This window comes from Pteronotus mesoamericanus, unplaced genomic scaffold (assembly GCF_021234165.1).
Source record: "Pteronotus mesoamericanus isolate MK-2021 breed Mesoamerican mustached bat unplaced genomic scaffold, CSHL_Meso_final contig_56, whole genome shotgun sequence".
NCBI lineage: Eukaryota > Metazoa > Chordata > Mammalia > Chiroptera > Mormoopidae > Pteronotus > Pteronotus mesoamericanus.
In genome coordinates, this window is record NW_026555201.1 from 6,994,466 (window position 1) to 7,022,120 (window position 27,655).

The 27,655-nt window shown below is 38.3% G+C and overlaps 1 protein-coding gene across 1 annotated transcript in view; it reads right to left on the minus strand.

The window, feature by feature from the left end:
* WIF1 (WNT inhibitory factor 1) overlaps window positions 1-27,655 on the minus strand; it is an 86,537-nt gene that overhangs the window by 22,288 nt on the left and 36,594 nt on the right. The window contains exon 3 of the mRNA XM_054580276.1: window positions 9,348-9,456. Coding sequence (XP_054436251.1) covers window positions 9,348-9,456 — 109 coding nt within the window. The remainder of the gene's footprint in view (window positions 1-9,347; window positions 9,457-27,655) is intronic.

The window sequence follows — 27,655 nt, forward strand, 5'->3', positions numbered from 1 at the left end:
TTATGTTTTAGTGATTTATTTTAAACACATTTTGTGATAGTAAAATATTTTAATCATTAAAAAGTCTAAAAAAAAATTCATTCATTGATGGACACCTAGGTTGTTTCTATGGCTTGGCTACTGTGAATAATGCTGCTATAAACATGTGGGTGCAGATATCTTTTTGAATTATTGTCTTCATTTCCTTTGGATGTATTCCTAGAAGTTCAACTGCTGGATCATAGGGTAGATCTATTTTTAGATTTTTAAGGAACCTCTATATTGTTTTCCATAGCAGCTGTACCAATTTACAGTCCCACTGAGAGTGCAGAAATAAGCTCTTTTCTCCACATCCAGGCCATCATTTGTTATTTCTTGTCTTTTGGTAATGGCCATTCTAACAGGCTTGAGGTGACGTCTTGTGGTTCTAATGTACATTTACCTAATGACTAGTGATGTTGAGCATCTTTTCATGTATCTGTTAGCCTTTCCTATATCTTCTTGGGAGAAATGTCTACTCAGGTCCTTTGATTATTTTTAAGTTATTTCCTTTTTGCTATTGAGTTCTTTATATATTTTGGATATTAACCGCTTATCAGATATATGGTTTGCAAATATTTATTCCCATTTCCTAGGTTTTCTTTTCACTTTGTTGATGGTCTCTTTTCCTGTGCAGAAGCTTTTTAGTTTTCTGTAGTCCCACTTGTTTATTTGTTATTTTATGGCTTGTGCTTTAGGTGTCATATCCAAAAATTACTACCAAGACCCACATCAAGAAGCTTTATTCTTGTGTTCTCTTCTAGGAGTTTCATGGTGTCAGGCTGTACATTTAAATCTTTAATCCATTTTGAGTTAATTTCTGTGCGTGGTTTATATGTAGCCTCATTTCAGTAATTGAATTTTGTGAAACCTGTGCTCTACCCAGACTAGATTCCTTTCAGTTCCCAAGAAGTGGCACACGCTCACAGTGCCCTGGCTCTGCACACCTGTCCCGCTGTGTGGAGTGTTCTTTCTCCTCTTTTCTGTCCAGTGTCCTCCTACTCATCTTTCAAGATGCAAATTAAACTGCACTTGCTCTCTGTAGACTTTGCTAACACCCTCTGCCTATGTCACTGCACTTACGTATTTCACAAACACCTCTCTCCATGATTGCATTAGGTATGATTTAATTATGATTCTGCATCCTTAGCTATACACAGATTTTCAAAGGCAAGAACCAAATCTTATTCATTTTATAAAAAATATATTTTCTTGATTATGCTATTACACTTGTCCCAATTTTTTCCCCCTTGTCCCCCTCCACCCAGCATCCCCCACTCCCTCAGGCAGTCCCCACACCATTGTTCATGTCCACGTATCCTGTGTTCTTTGGCTACTCTAATTCCTATACCCTACTTTACATCACAATGACTATTCTATAACTACCTATTTGACTTCTTAATCCCTTCACCTTTTCAACCAATATCCCCCCCAACCCCACCCACCCATCTGGCAACCAACAAAACATTCTCTGTATCCATGATTCTGTCTCTGTTCTTCTTGTTTGTTTAGTTTGTTTTTAGATTCAATTGTTGATAGATATGGGTTTTTTTGTTGGGGTTTTTTTTTTTGCCATTTTACTGTTAATAGTTTTGATCTTTTTCTTAAATAAGTCCCTTTAACATTTCATATAATAATGGTTTGGTGATGATGAATTCCTTTAGTTTTCCCTTGTCCGGGAAGCTCTTTATCTGCCCTTTGATTCTAAATGATATCTTTATGGGTAGAGCAATCTCCGCTGTAGGTCCCTGCTTTTCATTACTTTGCATATTTCTTGCCAATCTCTTCTAGCCTGCAAAGTTTCTTTTGAGCAATCAGCTGACAGTCTTATGGGAATTCCCCTGTAGGTAACTAATTTCTTTTCTCTTGCTGCTGGTAATATTCTCTCTTTGTCTTTAACCTTCGGCATTTTAATTATGGTGTGTCTTGGAGTGGGCCTCTTTGCATCCATCTTATTTGGAAGTGTGCTTCCTTTTGGACTGCCTGCAGGAATTTGGACTGGCATGTCAATTTCCTTCACCAAATTAGGAAAGTTTTCTTTCATTATATTTCCAAATAGATTTCCAGTTTCTTGCTCTTTCTCTTCTCTTTCTGGCACCCCTATGATGTGAATATTGGAATGCTTGAAGTTGTCCCAGAGGCTACTTACAGTATCCTTGTTATTTTTTTTTATTCCTTTTTTCTTCTTGTTGTTCAGCTTGGTTGTTTTTTGCTTCCTTATGTTCCAAATCACTGATTTGGTTCTTGGCTTCATCCACTCTACTGTTGTTTCCCTGTAAATTGTTCTTTGTTTCAATTAAGTGCATCCTTTGTTTCTGACTGGGTCTTTTTTATGCTGTTGAGGTCCTCTGTAAGTTCCTTGAGCATTCTTATAACCAGTGTTTTGAACTCTGTATCTGATATATTGCTCATTTCCATTTTGTTTAACTCTTTTTCTGGAGTTTTGATCTATTCTTTCATTTGGGCCATGTTTCTTTGTCTCCTCATTTTGGCAGCCTCCATGTGTTTATTTCTATGTATTAGGTAGAGCTACTATGACTCCATGTCTTGATAGCGTGGCCTAATGTAGTAGGTGTTCTGTTGGGTCAGTGGCACAGCCTCCCTTATCACCCAAGCTGGATACTTGTGGTATGCCTTCCATGTGAGTTGAGTACACCCTCCTCTTATAGTTGATGCTCAATTGCTGTTGGCAGGTCAATGGGAGGGATTTACCCAGGTCTGTGAGCTGAAAGGACCGGCTGTGACCTCTGACCACCACCTTGTGCCCTCCATGGAGGGTCAGCTGTGCAGGGGCAGGGTGGTGGCGCTCCAGTGTGGTCTGTTGCTGTCCACTGGGTGCACAGGCTCTGGGGTTTCCCAGGTGGTGCATGCTAAGATCAGTCCCCACCTTTGTTCTGCCCAGAACGACCCTGCCTGAGCTATAAAGCAATCTGAGATGACTCCTACTTGTGCTGGGCTTGGAGACTCCCAGGCAAAGCCAAGCTGTGAATCTAGGCTGGATGCTGCTAATGCTGGTCCTGGGGCCACTTAGCAAGATGTGCAGGCCCTGGAGTTTACTGAGACTGGCTGTTGCTTGTTTGATGGGGTTTAGGAAGTTGTGAGGCTTGAGCCAAGACCAGCCATTCATTGGAAAAGTCAGAGTTAGCAGTTTCATTGGCCCATAATATGAGTGGGACAGAGTTTCAAGGGATCTCCAGGGTAGGGCAAACAATGTTAGCCAGGTTGATGGAGTCTCAGATATGGCACCTGCATTCTGGCTCTGTAGCTTTTTGGTGTGGAGGGCTCAGAAAGGGACAATGGCCTCTCCCTGTCTCTCTGTCTGTGATAAAGCTGTCCCTCAGCTCCACCTTGATGCCAGACACTTCATTTCCTCCCTGTACACCAGTGGTGCTTTTCAAGCTGCTACCCTGGTGCTGGAACTCAGAGGGAGTGAGTCTGAGTAAGTCTGTCTATAGATTCTTTAAGGGGAACTGCTTGGGACTCCAACAGCTTCTTCCACTGACTTGATCCCCACTGGTTTTTGCAGTCAGAAGTTGTGGGGTCTCATCTCCTTGTTAGAAGAACTCTGGATTGGGGGAAGCTTGTATGGGGCTGGGACTCCTCACTTTTGAGATATTCCTCCTGAATTTTTATCTACCACATGTGGATGTGGGACCAGCTTGTTCTATGTTTCCACCACTCCTACCAGTCTGGATGGGTGTTGTTTCATTAATTCCATAGTTGTCAGACTTCCATTCAACTTGATTTCTGATAGTTCTGAGTAATGGTTGTTCTATATTTTAGTTGCAATTTTGATGTGGTGTGAGGAGGCGAGCTGTGTTTACCTGTGCCACCATCTTGACCAGAAGTCCCTTTACTTGTTTTTGTAATCTCAGCATCTAGTATTCTTCTGTCATAACCTAGGCACTGACATACACAATGATATACCTTATGGGAGACACACTCATACACCTTTATACACACAAGCACATATATACATGACCGTTCACACATATACACAGAAAGAAACAAAAATTCACCATAGACAGTGGGAGATATAGAGAATAAAATATTAACGTGTTCTCAGAAAAACACATGCACACAAAAAAAGAAACAGGGAAAACAGTAAAAGTATAGTCTCTCTACTTCCAAGGACTAATAGAAATGTGAAAGTTATGTTGTGCTTTTGCAGCAATGAGCACGTGAGTAGAGAGCCGCTTTACCAAAAGCCAGATGAAATTAGGCCAGATGCTGTAGAATCCAGTGCAGTCTAGGTTGTATGATCGAGACCAAGGTAAATTAAAATGCTGAAAAAAACTAAAGCAGATTGAACATAACTCACATGGCACTGAAGTGTACATTCATGTGCAACTGATTGCATATAAATGAACTCTTACATAAAGTAAACAACAAATGTATTCTGATTAAATATCTTTTCCACACCGAGATGGGCATGGCACTCCTACTGCCTCATTCTCTGGGTACCCGAGCCACTGCCCTCACAAGGGAAAAGGTGAGAAGGGTGGGAGAGAGCTCATTCTCAGCACCGTGAGATTACACACTGCTCCATGATTATAAGTCATCCCACGCAAACTTGGAGTCATCAGTGCTCCAGGTTGTGCTGACAGCCATACATTCTCTCAGCAAATACCGAGGAGCTACTCTGAGCTTCTCTTTGTGCTAAGAACTCGGTCACCAAGAAGATGGTCCTTCTAGCATTAGCACCTATTTTAAAGTTTCTGGACATTGGATTCCTGGAAGCCTTGACTGAGAAACACTGCTGCTCTGTTGGTTTTGTGGTATGACAGAGAACTGTTCAAAGAGGCAAAGCTTTGGCTTTATGGAAATTTTATGTTTTTTGTTATCCAACTCAGTAATTTTACGGAACCACCCTGCAGTTTGTATTTCCTGTTTTTGTTCTCTATAGATGCCAGAAGGCAGGCACTTCATAACTGTTAAAGATCAAGAGTTTTCTTTTTCAATGTTTAGGCATATAAGGAGTCTGTGGGATAAAAGAACAGCTTAGCAGCTTGGGGGTATAAAATAGACCAGGAGAATAATGAACACTACCTGAATGCTTATGACACACTGATTTGGTTACTTTTTAATAATTCAAGGTACCCTCACTGCTCCTACTGTGGGGACTAAGCTAATGAGGCTAATGAATAACTGCCCTGCAATGGGCTGAAATTCCCATAAACTTCTTGCACCTGCATTTTTGCAAACAAATCCTACATCTGCCTCCAAAACCTGTGTGTGTGGGGGAGGAGGTGGACATGCAGAGTGTGCCTGAGTGTGTGTGTGCGTGTGCACAAGTCACCTGGTCCCAGAGGCTTGTTCTTTTCCAAGTCACTTTGCCCAAAGTGTCATCCATTTTTTTACTCTAAATTTTATTACTTATGAAGATTCTGAGCTATTAGAACATGATGTATCAAACCATGATATATTAAAATATTCTCAAATCATATGTTCAAAGTCTTTTTGTTTCAATATCCTAAAAAGTAGAATTTCAGGAAGCTTTTTTCACTACACACAAAAAGGGAATAAAGCTGGGAAGATTTAGGATACAAGAATTTAATTAGAAATTAAAAAATTCAAGACTGTGTAATTTATAAATTTTATGGGCTATAATGAGCTTGTATTCTCTTAATAATCAGAAAAAGACAAAGGGAAAGATTTATGAGATAATCCAATTTAAAAAATGGGCAAAGTACCTGAAGAGACACTTCTCCAAGGAGGACATACACAGGGCCCAGAGACATATGAAAGGATGTTCAGCATCACTAGCCATCAGAGAGATACAAATTAAAACTACAATGAGACATTACCTCACACTGGTCAGAATGGCCATCATACACAAATCAACAAACAACAAGTGCTGGTAAGATTGTAGAGAAAAGGGAACCCTAGTACATTGTTGTTGGGAATGCAGACTGGTACAGCCACTGTGGAAAACAGTTTGGAATTTACTTAAAAAGCTAAAAATGGAGCTGCCTTTTGACCCGGCAATTCCACTGCTGGGATTATACCCTATGAATCTCGAAACACCAATTCAAAAGAACCTGTGCACCCCAATGTTCATAGCAGCACAATTTACAATAGCCAAGTTTTGGAAGCAACCTAAGTGCCCATCAATAAATGAGTGGATCAAAAAACTAAGGTACATTTACGCAGTGGAATACTACGCAGCAGAAAGAAAGAGCTCCTACCCTTCACAAGAGCATGGATAAAACTGGAAAGGATTACGCTAAGTGAAATAAGCCAGGCGGGGAAACATAAATACCATGTGATCTCACCTATAAGTGGAACCTAATCAACAAGACAAGCAAGCAAAATATAACCAGAGACATTGAAATAAAAAACAAACTGACAGTAACCAGAGGGGAGGGGGAAGGGGAATAACGGGGGAAAGAAGGGGCAGGGTTGTCAAGGAGCGTGTATAAAGGACCCATGGGCAAAGCCAAAGTGGGGAAGGATTGAGGGTGGGAGGTGGGATTGGGTGGGGTGGGGTGGGGGAGAGTGGTGGGGGGAAAATGGAGACAACTGTACTTGAACAGTAATAAAAAAATTGGTAAAAAAAAGAAGCACCATTACAAATACTAAACTTTCTGCCCCAGATATTAGATAATAAATTTTATTTGAATATTTTAAAAAAGACAAAGGGAAAAATGTAAAAATATATGGAAAAATGGAAATTGAGAGATATGTTATGTATTTTTTTAATTCCTGACAGTCTATTTTTTTTAAAGCAAAATAATTGATCAAGAAAAATTTTATAGAAAGTTATCTGACTAAAAAGGAACATGGCGTGAGACACGTGACATGGCCATATCCCAAGAACTTGGTGTCCAGAATGTCTTTATTGTCTCCAATAGGTAGTAAAGCCTCAGCAAGCAATCTGAGTGAAAACGGGATATCCATGTCTCTGGAATGGGATATCCATATCCCTGGGGCTACAAATCACAGACAAATGAATCTCCAGAATCCCAGGCCTCATTCACTCACATAGGCTTCCTAGAACCTCAGACCTTTCTAGATTGGAAAGGATATAGGGAGCTTTGCAAATCAGCAGGAACCCTATTATTTCAAGATAAAAGTGAGCGTGGTACACAAACATTTTAAATTGTCTATTACATAAAAGAAAATGTTCTAAATGGGAATTTTAAGAAGTCAGATTAAAAGAACACTGAGAAAACACTTTGCACTTTTTAAATCAGCAAAACAGCTCACATGATTAATAACCTATGTGGATGAGGTTACACACAGCAAGCAGGCACTCTCCCACACTGTCAGGATATAAATGGGTGAAAACTTTGTGGAAAGTAATTGCATTTTGACAATTTATTTTAAGAGCTTTTTAAAAAGTCCATAGTTCTAAGAATTTATTTTGCCAAAATAATGAGATGAGCACAAGATTTTGATACACACATTAATCAACAAGTATTTTCTGAACACCTGCTGTGTGGGGCCCCACACTGGCAGTTGTGGTGAATTAAAACAAAAACAAAAACAAAAAACAACCCAGAATTCCTGCCTGGTGACCATCTGTTACTTAAAAAGGATGTGTAGCCCTGGCTGGTGTGGCTCAGTGGATTGAGCGCTGACCTGCGAACCAAAGGGTCGCTGGTTCAATTCTCAGTCGGGGCACGTGCCTGGGTTGCGGGCCAGGTCCCCAGTTGGGGGCGGTCAAGAGGCAACCATGCACTGATGTTTCTCTCCCTCTCTTTCTCTTTCTATAAAAATAAATTTAAAAAATATTAAAAAATAAAAAGGGTGTGTGTTGTGATATTTCTAGATTGAAACCCTGAAAACAATCTAAGTAACACACAATAAGAGAATAAGTAAATAAATTATATGTTCACAGAATATTACAAGAGCATTAAAAATAACTTTTGCAAAAAAAATCTATGACACAGGAAAATGTTTATGTTAAAATGTTAAAAGGAAAAACATCATGAGGCAAAGCCAAATATATAATTTTACCACAATTATGAAAAAACATGTTCATAGAAAAAAGACTGGATGGAAATATTTGAACTTGTTAACATAAGTGATCTGTATTTTTCTAAAAGTCATAAAATCTGGGCTCCACTGCTTATTACCAATAGATGACTTTGAGAAAGTCAGTTAAACCTCATAAACCTCAATTTTCTAATTGGTAAAATGGAGCTATATTTCTGGCCTTCAATTCGATCGTGCATGAATGGGTACTTTGTAAACTAAAATCTCTAACTAAATATCACATACTATTATTTTCTTAGCAAAGAAGAGTGATTAGATCTGAAAGAGTAAACTCATTTCTTCTACTTCTTCATATGGAAAATTCCTATTTAAACAGTAGTCTCCTCTTATTTATCAGGGAAATGTTCCAAGACACCCAGTGGATGCCTCAAACCACAGGCAGTACCAAACCTTATATATACTCTTTTTTCCTATACATACATACATCTATGATAAGTTTAATTTATAAATTAGGTATAGTAAGAGATTAACAACAATAAATAAAATAGAACAATTATAATAATATACTATAATAAAATTATATAAATATGGCCTCTGTCAAAGTAACTTACTGTACTATACTCATCTTTTTACTTAGAGGAAGCACCTTATGACTTCTCTTTGAGATACCAGAATTGCCAATATCACTACTCTTGTGCATTGGGGCCCTTACTGAGTAAAATGAGGGTTATTTGAACACAGGTACTGTGACAGACAATCCAATAATAGAGATGGGTGAGTAGCACATATGTCATGGATATACTGGACAAAGGAATAACTCATGTCATGGGCTGAATGGAGGGGGAGGTGTAAGATTTCATCACACTAAGAAAAGTGAACAATTTAAAATATATGAATTGTTTATTTCTGGAATTTTCCATTTAACATTTTTGGACCACACTTATCCCAGGGAAACTGAAACCACAGAAAGTGAAACCACAAATGGGGCTACTGTACGATGCTCGCTTTGGGGAAGTTTTCCTTGACTTACCCCATTGGCCCCCAATTACAGTTTTGCCACATTTATGGGTACTACGTTAATGCACACTCATTGACCAGGTGTCTCACCTGGTGACTGACTTTCTTTTTCTTTTTTTTTAAATCTGGAATTATATGGATTAGGGCTGACTCGCATTTTCCAGGAATTTATAAAACTCCTCACTCCCATCGTAATTTTTTTGCTCAAAAGGATATAAAGACATAACAACCGAGCTTCCCTAAAATCAAGCAATCTCCTCAGGAGAGTATTCCATAATCCCTCTAATGGGTGACATCTGGACGTTAAATATTATTCTCATCATCGTTACATTTTTAAGGGTAAACTTTTCTCTGAGGCAAAGACCACCCACCTGAGGCCTTGTGAGGCACTGTTCCCAGCAGAGGGACATTGACGGTTGGATCTGCCATGATGCCTTTATCCAGAGAGCGCAAGGACAGGAATTCATAGAAGTATTCTGCCTGCAACAAAGGGCATTGACAGTCAGTACCATGGAGACCACAGAGAATGAGATTGATCATCCCTTTGATGGAAGAGTGACATTTTTCACTACGGAAACTCTGGAGCACGTGGCATCTGTATATTGTGTAGGCAGAATTCACCCTTCTGGGTTTTAAAGCTTTAGAATTAGACTCTCTGTTTGGAGAGAAGTAATCTTATAAAAACATTACTAACATTCATCTAAAATATCCTCAAGGTAAACTTTTAGTTTAAAAAATATTATTTAGTTGCCCTCTCTTAAAAGGATGGAAAAACAGGCTCTCAAGGAAACAAGTGATATCAAAATAATCAACTGGCCCTTAGAAAATGCATTTCAGCTTCTTGGGTAATTCTTTAATTCTTTTTCAAGTCAGGAATGAACCTTTTTTGGAAAGCTGTAATAATAAATAAGGAATAATGAAAGCAGAAATCTATTGGCAAAAGAAGATATTAAAATTTAATGATCTTGATGTTAACACTTTTCAGCACCATTCCCTCTGAGAGGTTTCTATTTAAGATCTCAACTTAATTATGGAGAGAAAAGCCTAAAAATGCAAAATTCACCACCATAATAGACAGCAAGCCATAACATTGTAAACATTTTCATTTTCCCACTAAGTCTAGTTAAACAAATGATTCCTGCTACTCGAACAATAATGAAATATTGGAAGTAGTGATGCATAATCTGCAGAGTTTTATCTTTGATTCTTAACTAATTCCCTACTGGGTTATTAAAACAGTTTGGAATAGAAAGAGTATGTTCTCACTTTGGAATATAAAACAATCAATATATAGGGCAGCTGCTAAAATGAGAGTTAGATTAACTTGACTGGTTCTGCAGTATCTGTACAGATAACCAGAACTTGGATGGGTTAATAAATGAAATTAATTACATAAACATGAGCTAGAAAGAGGTTAAAAAATATGTATGGCTTTTCTTATATGCAGTATAAAATTTATTTTCCAACATAGATGATATTAAGAGATGCATAGTAGACATTCACACAACTTTCTGCTTTAAAGGAACAGTATCAAATGGATTAGGCTCTAAGGACCTCATGCTAAGGGGTGATTACACGTGCAGGAAGGTGCAAAACACTTCCTGGTTTCATTGGGTCAAGAGGACCATCTTCATTGACTAAATCCCCACTGTAGCCCCTTCTTTGAGTTGTGGCAGTGCTTCCAGAAGACTACTCTGAAAGCATCCCTAGAAGGGTAAGAGTTTCGTGAATTGATTTTTTAAATGTATTCATTTAGGAGGGCTCATAAAAGGTCATAAGACAGCTGATTCTTCCCCTAAGGGAAGGCAGAAGATTGCAAGAAGTCTGATGAAAAAGTGTTGTCAGGAGAGGTAATTCAATTTGTAGTGAATCCCCTCAAAAAAGAATATAATTTTTGTCCCTGAAGGAAAATGAACAACTGTTAAAAGTGAACGACTACTTAGCTTTTCACAAACCCAGGTATTTTAAATGACTTCCCCATTTATACTTCCCTTTATACTTTACTGATAATATTTATCACTTAACATTTTGTTCCAAAATATATTTTAGTTGATGTTACGAACAGACTGAGTGCTGGATGTGCTTATAATTAATAATTTTGAGTTTACCAAGTACAGTAATAACTAATGACAATGACACAACAAACATCCATGTCCCACGACTTATTCTAAACATTTGTATCAACAGTACATATAATAATGGAAAAGAATTGCGTGGGTGAGGTGCATACACTTTGAAAACAAAGCTTTTCAGTGGCTATATTGCTTCCAATACCCTATAATAAATCATTTGCTACTCCATGATTATATCATCTAGCTTTATCATATTACATATTAAGTCTGTTTATATGGTGGTATATTTAAAATTATATTTATAAAAACTAATGTAATTTCAATAATTTTTAATTAAATTTATTGGGGTGACATTCCTTAATAAGGTTATAAAATTTCAAGTGTACGATTCTATGATACATCATCTGTATATTGTATTGTGTTCATTACCCAAAGTCTAGTCTCTTGTCACCATTTATATGATCCTATTTACCCTCTTCAACTTCTCTCCTTCCCCCTTCCTTTCTCGTAACCTTCATACTGTTGTCTGTGTCTGTGGGTTTTTTGTTTTATTTTGTCTGTTCATTTGTTGCTTTCTGTTTTATATCCCATATATGAGAGAAATCACATGGTTCTTGTCCTCTTCTGTCTGAGTTATTTCGCTTAGCACATACTCTCAAGATGTATCCATTTTGCCACAAATGGCAGTATTTCACCTCTTTTGGCTGAGTAGTATTCCATTGTACAGTTGTACCCCAGTAAGTTTTTAAAACTATTTTATGTATGTAAGATAAAGGATGAAAGATTAGACAAACATGAAAACAATGATGATACAGGACTGATAACTGTTCTTTTCATTTTTTTAAATGTATTTCCATACCTTTTACAGTGAAATAAATGTTTATTTAAAAACAAACTAATCATGTACTCTGCTTTCACTTCTAAGTGCCTGATGATATTTGTCTAATTATCTGATCATAGATGAAATATTCTTCCTGGACATCTATTGAGTGGGGCTGTGCTCATGTAATGATTTGATTTAAAACTCTTGTATATCATCAGAAATCAAGATGGCAGAGGAGTGAGTGGAAGTCACACTGATCACCTCCCAGGACAAATCTGGAATTACAACTAGATTGTGGAGAAATCACCTGGAACAAACAACTGAACAATAGCAAGAGAGGAGCCTTACCACCTTGGACAGACAGAAGAATTAGCTTTAGCACAACCTAACTGGTAAGGAGTGTGGCAGAGACTCAAGAAGGTGGGCGTGGTGCCCATGGGCAGCAGCACTGGAAGGACATTAAAATGGCCAGTTGGATCCCCCTGAGAAGAGCAGGGTCTAAACCATAAGCAGGGATCTCCAGCCCACAGCACCAGAGCCCAGAAAGTACAAAGATAACAACCAGATACGAAAAGCAACAGGGTTGCTCTCTGCCACAGGCAGGTGGCTGGAGACACAAAGAGCCTTTTAGGGCCAACACATAAATTTTTATTTGCAGCCACTTACCCTGGTCTCTGGCAAAGGCAGAGTCAGAATAGACTGGAGATGCCTAGGGAGAGACTGGGAAAGGAGGCTTTGGGGAGAGGGCTGAGAGAGTAGCCGATGGCATCCCAGTGCGGACTCATTCCCCATACTGCAGAAGCCATCTTACTCGGGCAGACCACTCCTCTGAGTAGCAGCAGTGTGAGGAGACACAATAACCCCACCCCCAGGAGGGACTCTGCCCCACCCTGTGGTGTCTAAGCTGCCCTTCTGAGTGCAGTGACTAGATTAACAACTGAAGGAGGCAGCCACAGGCAGTAGATTCCTGGAAGTCTTGAACAGACTGCCTAAGATCAGACAGGGTCAACATCTGACATCATCAGAGACAGATCCAGAAGGAAAAAACAGCAATCTCCTACCATAGAAGTTTACACCACAAAGTCAAGAAGTCAAGACAGGTCAATTTAAGAAGCAGAAAAAAAAAAAAAAGAGTCTCACAAATAATGGGAAGACAAAGAACCCCCAGTCGAAGGGAAAGGAGGAATCCCCAAAAAGAGAAATAAATGAAATAGAGGCAAATAAACTATCAGATATTGAGTTCAAAACAATGGTTCTAAGGAAGTTCAATGAGCCCAGTGAGCTCAGAGAGAATTACAATAAACTGCAGGGAAACTATGTGGAACTTACTGCAAACTATATCAGCATGAAAAAGGACATAGAAATTATCAATGAGAGACAAGAGGAAATGAAGAATACAATTTCTGAGTTGAAGAACACAGTAGAAAGAATCAAAAGCAGGCTAGATGAATCTGAGGACCGAATCAGTGAGCTGGAGGACTAGGTAGAAGAAAGCTCCCAGAAAGAGCAAGAAAATGAAAAAAGACTCAAAAAGAATGAAGAAGCATTAAGGGAAATGCAGGACAACCTGAAATGTAATACTATCTGTATAACAGGGATACCAGAATGAGGAGAAGAGGAGGAAGGGATAGAGAACCTGTTAGGAAAAGTAATTATGGAAAACTTCCCTAATTTGAGGAGAGAAGTCACACAAGTGCAGGAAGCACAGAGGGTCCCATTCAAGAGGAACCCAGTGAGACCCACTCCAAGACACATCATCATTAAAATGGCAAATATCAAAGACAAACAGAGAATCCTAAAGCAAGCAAGGGATAAAGTGGTAGTAACATAAGGGAGCCCCAATACGGCTAGCAGCTGACTTCTCAGCAGAAACACTACAAGCCAGAAGGGACTGGCAAGAAATATTCCAAGTCAGGAAAAGCAAAGGCTTGCAACCAAGACTGCTCTACCCAGCAAGGCTCTCAATTAAAATTGAGAGGTAAAATAAGGCGTTTCCCAGACAAAAGAAGGCTACAAGATACATCTCCACCAAACCAGCATTGCAAAATACGCTAAAGGGACTGCTTTAAGAAGATGAAGAAAAAGAGTCTGTGAATACCCAGTTCCTTTCACAGTCACCAATGCTTGATATTACCAATATTTTTAGTACTTATTAATCTGATTGTGACGATATGTTATTTTAATTGTTACTTTATTGTTTGTTGAAATTAATCCTGTTTTTTAGATTTCTTGCCTATTTCTATTATTTTTAAAAAGCTTTAAATGACTTTTTGATATTCTTTATCTATTTTTTGACTAAATATTTGTATAGATTTTTCCCTAAAACAAAAACAAAACTATTAACCCTTTTTTAGATGTGTTGCAAACACTTTGCTATTCTATTACTTGTCCTTTAACTTTTTTTATATGTATATTACTGTATAGTCTTAAATGTTTAATATAGTCATATTATCAATATTTTACTTTATTCCTTCTGGGTTTGAATATTTTTCTTCAGGGTAAGAAAAATATTAGGTTGTATTTTCTCCTACAACTCCTTAGATTTTACATATTGATTTTTAACTCACCTGACTATTTTTTGTATAATGTGTGAAATAGGGCTCTCTACTTGTTTTATTTCAAGTAATAGTGGCCCATGTACCTTATTTGTTGAATAAGCCTTATTTTCCCTGTTGATTTGAAATATCAATTGAATCATGTATTAGATTGTTAGATACATACGTTTGTTTCTAGAATGCTCATTTTATTTCACTGATCTACTTGATTATTTCTGTGCTGGTGTCATGTTGTTTTAATTGCTGAGACTTTATAATGGATTTAAATTTTGTAATATTTTATGATGGATTTTGACATTTAAAAAAAGAAATAAATAAAATCAATCTGCATTTAAAAAGAAAGAAAGAAGGAACTCCTACCTTTTGTGACAACATGGATGGAATTGGAGAAAATTATCCTAAGTGAAATAAGCCAGTCGGGGAAAGACAAATACCATATGATCTCACCTATAAGTGGACTCTATTCAACAAAATAAACTAACAAACAAGAAACCACAGGCATGTAAACATGGAGCAGACTGAAAGTGACCAGAGGGGATGGGGAAGGAGGACAATGGTGGAAAGAAGGGGAAGGGACTAGACAAAGAACATGTATGAATGACCCATGGACATGGACCACAGAGTGGGAACTGACTGTGGGAGCAGAGGGCGGGGTGGGTGGAGGAGGGCAAAGGGGAAAAAATTGAGACAAGTGTAATAGAGTACACATGATTTAAAAATTAAAAAAAAAACAACCTCATGTACATCTCCTTGAAAGTGTGCTTCAAGAAAAGAATACTCACTATTAAAGTAGTTTATTAATGTCTAATCTAAAAATGTTTGATGATGTTCAAAGAGTGTGGAACTGAAGGAATTTCAGTCAGAGTCCAGAAACATCTCCCTAGAACAGTGATTTTCAACTGTTTCATCTCATGGCACACCAAAAATATATTTCTTGCTGATCTGACAAAAAAAAATAGGTATAATTTTAATTCATTCACACTAGAAGACTAATGTTGTGTTGGCTGTTGTCATTTTTTTATTTGACAACCTAAGGGAAAAGAGGTCAGTGCCTGTAACTAAGTAGTCAGGTATTGCATGTTTTAAAAATTCTTGTAGCTCACCAGTTGAAAATTGCTGCCATGAAGCATTTGGGCCTCCTGTTGTAGCTTTTGAGTATAGCCACATTCAGTGGGCTGGGAAGCACAGAATCCACTATATTCAGTGTCAGGGTGCTTATAATTAATGTTGGCATGACTGTTCAACATGATGCATTTAGGCTTAATGGGCTACTCTGGACCTCCAATACTCTGATTTTATCAGTAAGAAACTTCACACTACAGAGGATTTAGGGTGTCCCTTTGATTTCTTTGAGAATCAGTAGATTAAAATCAGTAGGCTTTTCTACTGCAGCTCTAAGATTATATCACAGGTCAAGAACTGGTTGTTAAAAGTTTCTTACTTGGATCCTATCAGCAAAAGGCAGTTGCCAGAGTCAACTTTTTTTTGTTTGTCTTGTTGAAGATGGTAGTGTTTCTGTAATCTCTGAAATATAAAATTGTCTTTATACTTGGTGTATTTTTTTTAAAAAGGAATGTTTATATATTGTTTTCATTGTCTTATTAAAATTCCCAACTTGAAAACCTCTTAGAATTTGATCAACCCTTTGTCTCTGATCTTGACACAGATTCTTTCGAGTTTGACTTTGTCATTATAAAGAGACCTTCTAAAACCACTAATACCATATACATATTGCTATAGATAGACATCACCATAAGGCAGAGATGAAATATATTCTTAATTTAACTTAAAAAGTTAAATATTTCCTTCAAAATCATAGAAAATGGCTGATGAAATAAGCAATAGATTTGTAATGTCATATTCTAACTTCTAGACAGGACTCTCTTTTTCTTTATTTATAATATAATAAATATTCTTAGTCCCAAAGCTCTCCACTGGAAAAACTTATTTGGGGTCAGAGAAAACCTAAATTCTATGCCAAAGAGAACAGAGAGCCAGCCTTAAAGTTTGGAAACAAGTTTCACAAGTTATAGATTTATTACTTAGATAAAAGGAAGTCAGAGTATGATCTGTAATAGAGAGGTAGCATATTGGAGAACATGAAACTTCTATTAGGAAAAAGTACATTTTGTTTCATTAAATGACACTAGCAGAAATGCAGGTAGAGACAAGTAGGGAGCTTATTTGGGAAACACATGAAAGATTGCCTTGTATTCAAACAAAGAATGGGTCTATTCAGGAAAATAATTCATTGCTAAATTAAATTGCTGAAAAATCTTGCTGGCCTGGTTTGCCATGCAGTAAATTTTCTTTTCATGGAGAAGTATAAAAGACATGCAAATTTTATCAGGAGAGAAGTGCTGGAGTCCATTTCACTTGCTTCTAAGGGGCTTGGCTGAAAATTAGGGTTGTTCCTTCCAGAAATGAAGACGATATCATTTAAACAGCAAAGTGGCACAACTCATAAGGCCTTCACTCTGGCACTCCCTTTTTTTGGAGGGGTGGGCGGGTAGACATGGAGAAAAGAAGCAGAGAATTGCATTAGCCATTGGGAGGAATGGAGAAAATCCAATGTTTCTTTTCCACCTTTGAAGTTCTGGATTTATGGCATATACTTAATCCAATAAGCACAATAATTACAGGAACCTCTGAATTAAGAATCAAAAGTTTTTCATACAACCATGAAGGCTTTCAAAGAGGCTCTCAAACCTCTTTTAATTTCATATATCCTGATGCTGACCTGAAGGCTCTTGGGAAAACACTACAACAATAAAGGTATCATATTTGTCCCAAAGAACATTTCAGGCTGTTTAGAGATGCAAAACATACAATGCTTAAGGTTTCAAACTTCAGAAGTAATTTTTGTTGAGTGTTTACTATACTTGAGTCACTGTTCAATTCTCTCTTACAACCACCTCCTATTTTTATAGCACAGAAGTGTGTTCAGATGAACTGGGCATGGAGTATGAGAATTACTAAAGGGATATAAAATAGCTCCTATGCTGTATGTGAAGGGCAAGAAGAAATTTACTAAAATGACCAAGAAAGGAAAATAGTTCAATGTTCAAGTCCCAAACAAAATGTATAAACATGCGTAGTATATACATTTCCTAATGCTTAAAATGACACCTGAATGTCTAGACCAAAATTTGCCAGATCTCATCTTCTTCCTTGGCACTTTTCTTGTCACCTGTCTGCAAAATTTTATCCTTTAAACTCAAAACTCATTATTCTTGGATTCTATGACACTCTGACCCTCCTCCCATGTGTTGATTTTTCTGCATTTCTTCATTAGCTCTCCTCTCCTCACAGAAGGAGGTCACAATCACAGAAAATCTCTAAGACTTAGGACTCAGCCCTTCGCTCTTGATATTCTGTCATAACATTCGTGGACTCTCACAGATGGAACTATTTCCTTTCTGGCAGTGATGCTCAGTGTGAACCGTTCATGCTGCCTCTGTGCCATGCTTGCCTGCAGGGAGCCTAATTCATTATCTAGAGTATTATCATTTTTCCAATAACAAAGGTACTGAACCTCAGAGTTGTTATTGTTTCTTTCCTCTGCCTCATCTCCTGATAGCCAGACACCAAAATCTTACCATTTCTCATTATGTGTCTTTTGATCCTGTCCCTTCCTTTCACTCCCACTGCTTCCGTCCTAACCCAGCCTCTATCTCCTCATACTGGCATTATTATAACGTTTTCTAAACTATCACCTTGCCTTTCTCTTTAAAATATCTGCCATAATATAAACCAATATATCCAATTAAAACATAACTTTTGCCATGTCACAATCCCCTCCTGTCTCTCCTGATCTACAAGGGAAGGCCTTCAGCCTGTCAAGTGTCCTCCAGTCAGGCTCCAAGTGTTACTTCTTTATTTTTTATTTTGGTTTTTCGATTACAGTTTACTGTCAATATTTTGTACTGTTTCAGGGGTACAACATAGTGGTTACATAACCGTATACTTTATGAAGTGATCCCCCTGATATTTCCAGTGCCCAGCTGGCACCATGCGTAGTTATCACAGTCTTATTAACTATATTCCCTGTTCTGTACTTTACATCCCCATGACTCTTTGTAACTACCAATCTGTACTCCTCAACCCCTTCACCTCTTTCACTCAGTCCCACAACCGCCGTCTCCCCTGCTACCACCAGTCTACTCTCTGAGTCTATGAATCTGTTTCAATTTTGTTTGTTCATTAATTTTGTTCTTTAGATTACTACTCTCCAACAGGGATCCTCTTCTGGAACTCAGTTGGCCTGCTCTGAACATACCTTTATGCCAGTGTTTGACCTATACTGACCTGTGATAGGAGTTAAATCAGCTTGGCCCTTAAACATAGATCACCATGCATTATTTGTAAACTTTTCACAGGTGTAGGTCATAATCATCATATATATTTAAATTCTTTGTGGTTAAGGATGAGGCTGCATTTTTTCCAACACTCCTTTGGGGAGTCATGTAGCATTGTGGGCAAGCAAGATATTTAATAAGTATCTGCTGGATGAATGAATGATCTACTGGGAAGCATCGAGAAGCACAAGCCAGGATATTCCTTTTTTTTTTTTTAATTGTTGTTCAGGTATAGTTGTCTCCATTTTCACCCCACCTCTCTCCCCTGGCCCACCCATCTTAACCTCCTACCCTCTATCCTAACCACCTATGGCTTTGTCTGTGGGTCCTTTATACATGTTCCTTGATGACCCTGCCCCCCTTTCCCCCGCCGTCACTCCCCTCTCTCCTCCCCTCTGGTCACTGTCAGTTTGTTCTTTATTTCAATGTCTCTTGTTGTATTTTGCTCACTTGTTTGTTTTGTTGATTAGGTTCCACTTATAGATGAGATCATATGGTATCTGTCTTTCCCCACCTGGCTATTTCACTTAGCACAATGCTCTCCAGTTCCATCCATGCTGTTGTGAAGGGTGGAAGCTCCTCCTTTCTTTCTACTGCGTAATATTCCACTGCGTAAATATACCATAGTTTTCTGATCCACTCATTTACTGATGGGCACTTAGGTTGCTTCCAACACTTGACTGTTGTAAATTGTGCTGCTATGAATATTGGGGTGCATAGGTTCTTTTGAATTGGTGTTTCAGGATTCTTAGGGTATAATCCCAGCAGTGGAATTGCGGGGTCAAAAGGCAGTTCCATTTTTAGTTTTTTAAGGAAATTCCAAACTGTTTTCCACAGTGGCTGCACCAGTCTGCATTTCCACCAACAGTGCACTAGGGTTACCTTTTCTCCACAACCTTGCCAGCACTTGTTGTCTGTTGATTTGATTATGATGGCCATTCTGACCATTGTGAAGTGGTATCTCATTGTGGTTTTAGTTTGCATTTCTTTGATGGCTAGTGATGCTGAGCATCTTTTCATGTCTCTGGGCCCTGTTTATGTCCTCCTTGGAGAAGTGTCTTTTCAGGTCCTTTGCCCATTTTTTAATTGGATTGTTGCCCAAACCACCCAGCGCAGATGCACACACTCGTGTGGAGTGCCCGGCAAGGGTTGACGAGCGTGTGGGTGGACCCGCGTGGGCTGGCGAGGGCTCACACAGGTTGGCGTCGACGGTTGCAAGGGAGTGCGCAGATCTGCGAGGGCAGGCGAAAACCAACCCGTGCAGGCCCGCGAGTGCAGAGCGGTCCACGGAAATAGTGGATCCCGGGCGGAAGGGGTCACAGAGCTGCCCAGAGTCCCTGGAGGAGAGACTGGAGACAGGATTAACCGGAGAGTCCTGGAGCTGACTTCCTCCCATTTCCATAGTCTCCATTTGGCGAGGGCAGGCAACGCACCCAAAGAGCCAAAAGCGGGGAAAGCACACAATAGAAGTCCTTAAACTGACCAGTGCCGGGGTGCCCACCGGCCTGGGGGGCCAGACGAGTACGTGAGGTCTTGAAGAAGCCCCCTGGTCTGGGGCAAGCATGAGCGAGCCCAGGCGGGCGGGGGATCCTGTCCAGCCAGGGAGCTCGCTCAAGGAGCTGGCGGGAGAGTGCAAAGCGATCCACAGAAATAGTGGATCCCTGGTTGAAGGGGTCACAGAGCTGCCCAAAGCAGGAGTAAGACACAGACAATAGACTCCTGGAAAGCTCAAACAAATGACCCAAGGTCATATAGGGTCAACAACTGACATAATCAGAGGCAGGCTCAGAAAGAAAACTAAAGGGAAAAAAAATAGAGAGAGAGAGAGAGAGAGAGAGAGAGAGAGAGAGAGACCTGCCTTCTACCATAGAAGCTTAATTCACAAAGTTAGGAAATCTAGACAGCCCAATTGGAGCAGAAGCAAAAATAAATAAATAAATAAATAAATAAATAAATAAATAAATAAATTACTGAACAGACTCTCACAAAAATGGGAAGGAAAAGAAGTTCCCCCCAAATGAGTGGAAAAAGGGACTCCCCACAGAGAGAGCTAAATGAAATAGAGGCAAGGGAACTATCAGATATTGAGTTCAAAACAATGCTTCTAAGGAAGCTCAATGAGCTCAGCCAGCTCAAAGATAACTATGAGAAACTGCAGAGAAACTATCAGGATCTTACAGCAAACTATATCAGCCTGGAAAAGGACATAGAAACTATCAAGAAGACACAAGAGGATATGAAGAATACCATTTCTGAATTGAAGAACACAGTAGAAGGAATCCAAAGCAGGCTGGATGAAGCCCAGGATCGAATCAGTGAGATGGAGGATAAGGTAGAAAAAAGCTCCCAGAAAGAACAAGAAATGGAAAAAAGACTCAAAAAGAATGAAGAGGCATTTAGGGAAACGCAGGACAACCTGAAATGCAATAATATCTGTATAATAGGGATACCAGAAGGAGGAGAAGAGGAGCAAGGGATAGAGAACCTCCTCGAAAAAGTAATGATGGAAAATTTCCCTAATTTGAGGAGAGAAAGGCTCTCATGGGTCCAGGAGGCACAGAGGACCCCACTCAAGAGGGACCCAAGGAGGTCCACTCCAAGACACATCATCATTAAAATGGCAACTATCAAAGACAAAGAGAGAATCCTTAAGGCAGCAAGGGAGAAGGAGAAAGTAACATACAAGGGGGCCCCGATACGCCTAGGAGCTGACTTCTCAACAGAAACACTACAAGCCAGAAGGGAATGGCAACAAATATTCCAAGTCATGAAAAGTGAGGGTCTACAACCAAGGCTGCTCTACCCAGCAAGGCTCTCAATTAAAATAGAAAGGGAAATAAGGAGTTTCTCAGACAAAAGAAGGCTAAAAGAATACATCTCTACCAAACCAGCACTATAAGATATGCTAAAGGGACTGGTTTAAGAAGATGAAGGAAAAGAGTGAGAAAGAGGAAAACACAGGTGCAAAGAGAAAAAATGAATAAGTTTCTATCAGTAATAACTCTCAATGTAAATGGACTAAATGCCCCAATCAAAAGACACAGGGTAGCTGAATGGATAAGAAAACATGACCCATACATATGCTGCCTACAAGAGACCCACCTCAGAGCCAAAGACCTACACAGATTGAAAGTAAGGGATGGAAAAAAATATTCCAAGCAAATGGGCAAGAGAAAAAAGGAGGGGTTGCAATACTTATATCAGACAAAGTAGATTTCAAAACAAAGGCCATAAAAAGAGACCCAGAGGGGCACTTTATAATACTTAAAGGAAGAATCTATCAAGAAGACATAAACATTGTAAACTTATATGCTCCCAATATAGGAGCCCCCAAGTATATAAGGAAATTGTTGGACAACTTCAAAAAGGAAATAGACAGCAACATACTGATAGTAGGGGATTTCAACACCCCACTGTCAAAAATAGATTGTTTGTCTTCTTGGAGTAGAGTCATGTGAATTCTTTATATATTTTGGAGATCGAACCCTCATCCGAGGTATCTGCCAAATACATTTTCCCATTTGGTTGGTTGGTTGGTTTGTTGGTTGGTTCCCTTTTCACTTTACTGATGTTTTCTTTAGCCGTGCAGAAGCTTTTTATTCTGATGAAGTCCCATTTGTTTATTCTTTCCTTTATGTCCCTTGCTCTAGGGAACATACTGGTGAAAATACTGCTGCATGGAATATCTGAGAGTCACCTGCCTATGTTCTCCTCTAGGACTTTTATGGTGTTGCAACATATATTTAAGTCTTTTATCCATCTCGAATTTATTTTTGTGTATGGTGGAAATTGGTGGTCAAGTTCCTTTTTTTTTTTTTTTTTTGCATGTAGCTGTCCAGATCTCCTAACACCATTTGTTGAAGAGGCAATTTTTACTCCATTTTATGCTTCTGCCCCTTTTGTTGAATATTAATTGACCATAGAGACATGGGTTTACTTCTGGGCTCTATTCTGTTCCACTGATTTAATGTGTTTGTTCTTATGCCAGTACCAGACTGTTTGGATTACACTGGCCTTGTAACATAGTTTGATGTCAGGTATTGTGATCCCTCCTACTTTGTTCTCCATTCTCAAAATTGCTGCAGCTATTCAGGGTCATTTATGGTTCCATATAAAGTTTTGAAATGTTTGTTCTATATCTGTGAAATACATCATTGGTATTTTAAGTAGATATTGTGTTGAATCTGTAAATTGCTTTGGGTAGTATGGACATTTTGATGATGTTGATTCTTCCAATCCATGAACACAGTATATGCTTCCATTTACTTGTGTATTCCTTACTTTCTTTCTTCAGTGTTTTGTAGTTTTCTGAGTACAGGTATTTTCCTCCTTGGTTAGATTTATTCTTACGTATTTTATTTTTCTTGTTGCTATAGAAAATGGGATTTTTTCCCCTGACTTCTGATTCTGATATTTCATTGTTGGTGTACAAAAATGCCTTAGATTTCTGAATGTTGACTTTGTAGCCCACTGCTTTATCAAATTCACTTATTAGGTCAAGTAGTTTTTTGGTAGAGTCTATAGTGTTTTCTATGTCCTCTATCATGTTATCTGCAAACCAAGACAGTTTTACTTCCTCCTTTCCAATCTGGATGCCTTTTGTTTCTTTTTCTTGTGTGATCACTGTGTCTAGGACTTCCAACACTATGTTAAATCGAAGTGGTAAAAGTGGACATCCTTGACCTCTTCCTGATCTTAGTATGAAAGCTTTTAGTTTTTGCCCATTGAGTATGATGTTGGCTGTAGGTTTTTCATATATGGCCTTTATTATGTTGAGGTATGCTCCCTCTACTCCCACTTTACTGTTTTTATCATAAATGGGTACTGCACCTTATCAAAGGCTGTTTCCACATCTATCGATATGAGTATGTGGTTTTTGTCTTTCCTTGTGTTTGTGTGATGTATTATGTTTATTGATTTGTGCATATTGTACCACCTTGCATCCCTGGGATGAATCCCAGTTGATCATGGTGGATGATCTTTTTAATATATTACTGTATGTGATTTGCCAATATTTTGTTGAGGATTCTAGCATCTATGTTCATCAGTGATATTGGCCTATAGTTTCCTTTCTTTGTTGTGTTTTTATCAAGCCAGGGGATTCCTGGATACATTGTTGTAGTGAAATGGCATTAGTCTCTGAGTCCATGGACAGGCAGCTGCTTTTCTGTTTTGGCAATTGCTAAATTATTTCTATGGGTCAAAAAATATTCTTTTTTTATATGTTGGATTTATTGGGATGACATTGGTTAATAAAACCATACAAGTTTCAAGAGTACAACTCAATAACACATCATTTGCATACTGCATCATGCACTCACCTCCCAAAATAAAGTCTCTTTCTGCCAGCATTTATCCCCCTTTCCCTCTTCCACCTCCCCACACTCCCATTCCCCTCTGGCACTCACCATATTGTTGTCTGTGTCTATGTGTTTTTTCCTAATCCCTTCCCCTTTTTCACCCAGCCCCACAACCCTCCTCTTTAACAGCTGTCAGTCTATTCTGTGTCTCTATAAGTATTTATTTTGTTTGTTAGCTTATTTTGTTAATCAGATTCCACCTATAAGTTAAATCATATGATATTTGTCTTTCTCTGGCTGGCTTATTTCACTTAGCATAATACTTTCCAGGTCCATCCATGTTGTTGAAAAAGGTAAGACTTCCTTCTTTTCATGGCTAAGTAGTATTCCATTGTGTAAATGTACCACAGCTTTTTATCTGCTCAACTACTCGTGGACACTTAGGTTGCTTCCATATCTTGGCTATTGTAAATAACACTGCAATGAACATAGGGGTGCATATATTCTTTCAAATTAGTGTTTTGGATTTATTCAGATATATCCCCAGAAGCAGAATTTCTGGGTTATAAGGGATTTCCATCTCTTTTACTTTGCTGTGTGGGTAGCCACAACATACATACAGAATAGAGAACTTATTTTATTTTTTTAAAGAGAGAAATCAAAAGAACATTGACATTTGATATTCAGCTAATTTGTGTGTAGACTGTAACTGGTTTATGCTTGTTCTCAGACAAAACCTAGGCAATGAGACTCCCAGAAAGAACGTAAGCTGATAGTGTAAATAAGGTGCAGTTCTGAAACACGACTTTGTCCAAAGCTCTTCAGGTTCACGTCACCCACTTGGGTCTCCTTCTATAAATTACATTTAATTATAATTTTATGTAATTTTAAAAGTTCATAAGTTTTGTAAAATTGTATAAATTTATATGAATTTTGCTTTCTGTAAATTACTATGTAATTGTAGCATCACTCTGAAACTGTGAAATATTAACAATGACTTTTTTCCTGACTTGTTTTAAAACTGGTTCTAAGAAGAGCTTGTTTCAGAAATGAAAAAGAAAAGTGCCTTCTTTTGCAGAGTAGTTATTTAATTATTTCACTGATCTTGGCTTAAATTGACATTTAAATGAACATTGCTTAAAGACAGAATCTCAATTGGCCTAGTTCCTCTGTTTTAGTCATCGTTTTCATACACATTAGACCACAGTCAGAGGGTTGGGTGGAAGGAGTGAAGTTATTGGAATATAATGGTAATATTAAAACTTAAAGTCCAAGTAAACACATCAAGGACAAGAGTTTGGTAAACGAAAACTGGCAGGAGATCACACGGTTTGGCTTCACATAAGTCTGAAATATCTAAAACATTTCCATTTTTTTCCTCCTACGGTTTGGAATCACCATTGCTCATGCAAAACAGAAACAGACCAAGATATCTGACAAATCACTGTCTAGTCACTCTCTTTTAAGATATGAAAGCAACACAACAGAGTGCCGTATTGCTATTTTGTATTAGATAATACTCAAAGCTAGGTTGTTTTTTTTTTTTTTTTTTTTTAATTTTTAAATGTTGAGGGATGGGTCGCAAGGAAATAGAAAGATAAAGCACTAGGGAATGGAAAAGTTTTTTTAAGTTCTTATAAGACTGAAAAAAAGGGGGGTGTCAGTATAAACACAAAGTAAGCTCTAAACAAAATATAGTCCCTGGTCCCCACACTTTTACGAGACTGCCAAAACTTTCCACGAAAAGGGCAATGTATGAGTAGTGGGGCTTCTGAAAACTTCATTCCTCATTATTCCTCAAGGCTTCTGGAACAAGTGGCTCCTTTCACAGTGAGCCTACCTTAATTCATGCATTTGCAAAGTCAATGCCAACCTAAAAACAGGGCACCAAGAAGGACAGTATTAAGCCCTATCAGTTTAAGTAAGGTAAGGGACCAAGGAACAAAAATTTCTTTACGAGCGTACAGCTGGCACTTCGGGGGCCAAGGACAATCTAAATAGAAGGCGTGGGAAAAGAAACAGTGTGGAGGATCTTGGGAGCACAGCTCTAAGTTTCTCCTAGATACTAAGACAGGATAGTTGTTGGAGAACATGAGAGGGCTAATGAATGTGGGTATTCAAGAGGAAATGAGAGAGGAAGGTTTCAGGTCTGAAAAAGGGAAAGGAATACTTTTTCTGTTTTTTCCTTTCATGTCAAGATTTACATTTGAATATACGTTTTCAAATGATTTAACATTAGGTCATATTTTTCTTAGTTTTAGCTTCAGGTACTTTTCTGAAATTCTTTGATATTCTTTTTATTGAACACACATGGACAGTATTAACTCACGTTTGTGATGAAAACCAGAAAAAAACCCAAACTTTTCCCCTTTACTTTATATTTTGAAAAAAATATTTCTTATATATATAAAAACTACTTTGGTAAAGGTAATGAAATATGCCTTAATTTGACTTCTTTATTCATATAATTGAAATTTCATATATCAGAACATTACATTACAAGATATATCCAGTGAACAGTTGTTCTATTCCTATCTAAGAGCCAAACAGGAAAAAATAAGTCTGTAACTTTATAGTTACAGGTTTTTAATGTCCAAAATTTAGGGAAGAAATCTTACTAGCAGAAGATTCAACTAACAATCATCACTATAAATTGTTTTTATACTTCAGAAAAAGCCATTGCCTAGAACATATAGCACAATTAGCCTTTTCAATTTTCTAAGTTCCTCTAGATATTTGCTATTTTAAAATTGTTACTTATCCACACATGATTCGTGCTCCTTAAGGAAAAGAGAAACTGAGGTGGCACTGAGGAATCCCCTGGAGAACACTGATGATGGAAATCTATTCTGAGAACTGGTTAAATCTACATGGCCAACTTCAATTGCCCCCTAATACTCCTGAGAAATTCATCTAAACATCACTAGTCTCCCCTTTCCCTTACACACGACAATTCCATAGATTCCCCGAAGTCCTCCTCCCATTCCTGCTATCTTCACTCAACTGATGACCTCAAAGAAAACAGAGATTGCTAGATGTGAATTCTCTCAACTTTTCTCCACCTACAAAAAGGCCACTTCCACTTTCAATCCTGCTTCCTTCCTGTATCCTCTGAGATTGACTCCATAAATAATGTCATCTTCCCTTGTATATATTAATGTGACGAAAAGGTTAAAAACCCAACTGTGTCTCTACCAGGCTATCTTTCTTCCTTCCTGGTATTTCAATGCTTCCAGAGGAGTCTATAGTCATGGCTTCCATGTTCTTACCCATAAGTCTTCAGCTTACTACAGTATGGCTTTTGCCTCCATTACTACTATTAAAATGTTTTTATAAAAGGTCACTGATGATGTCCAAGTTGTTAAATCCACTGATCACTTTTCCACCTTAATCTCTCCTGTATTCTCTGAAAATTTTTATTACAATCAACTTCTCTTTCTCCTTTTTTGACCCACATGTAGCAACAACAGTCTCTCTGAATTTCCCTTTTCCTTCTCTTATCAGTCTTGCTCTAATGACCTTCACATTCTTCTCTTTGTGTACCTGCACTTCACAAAGAGTTCTGAATGTG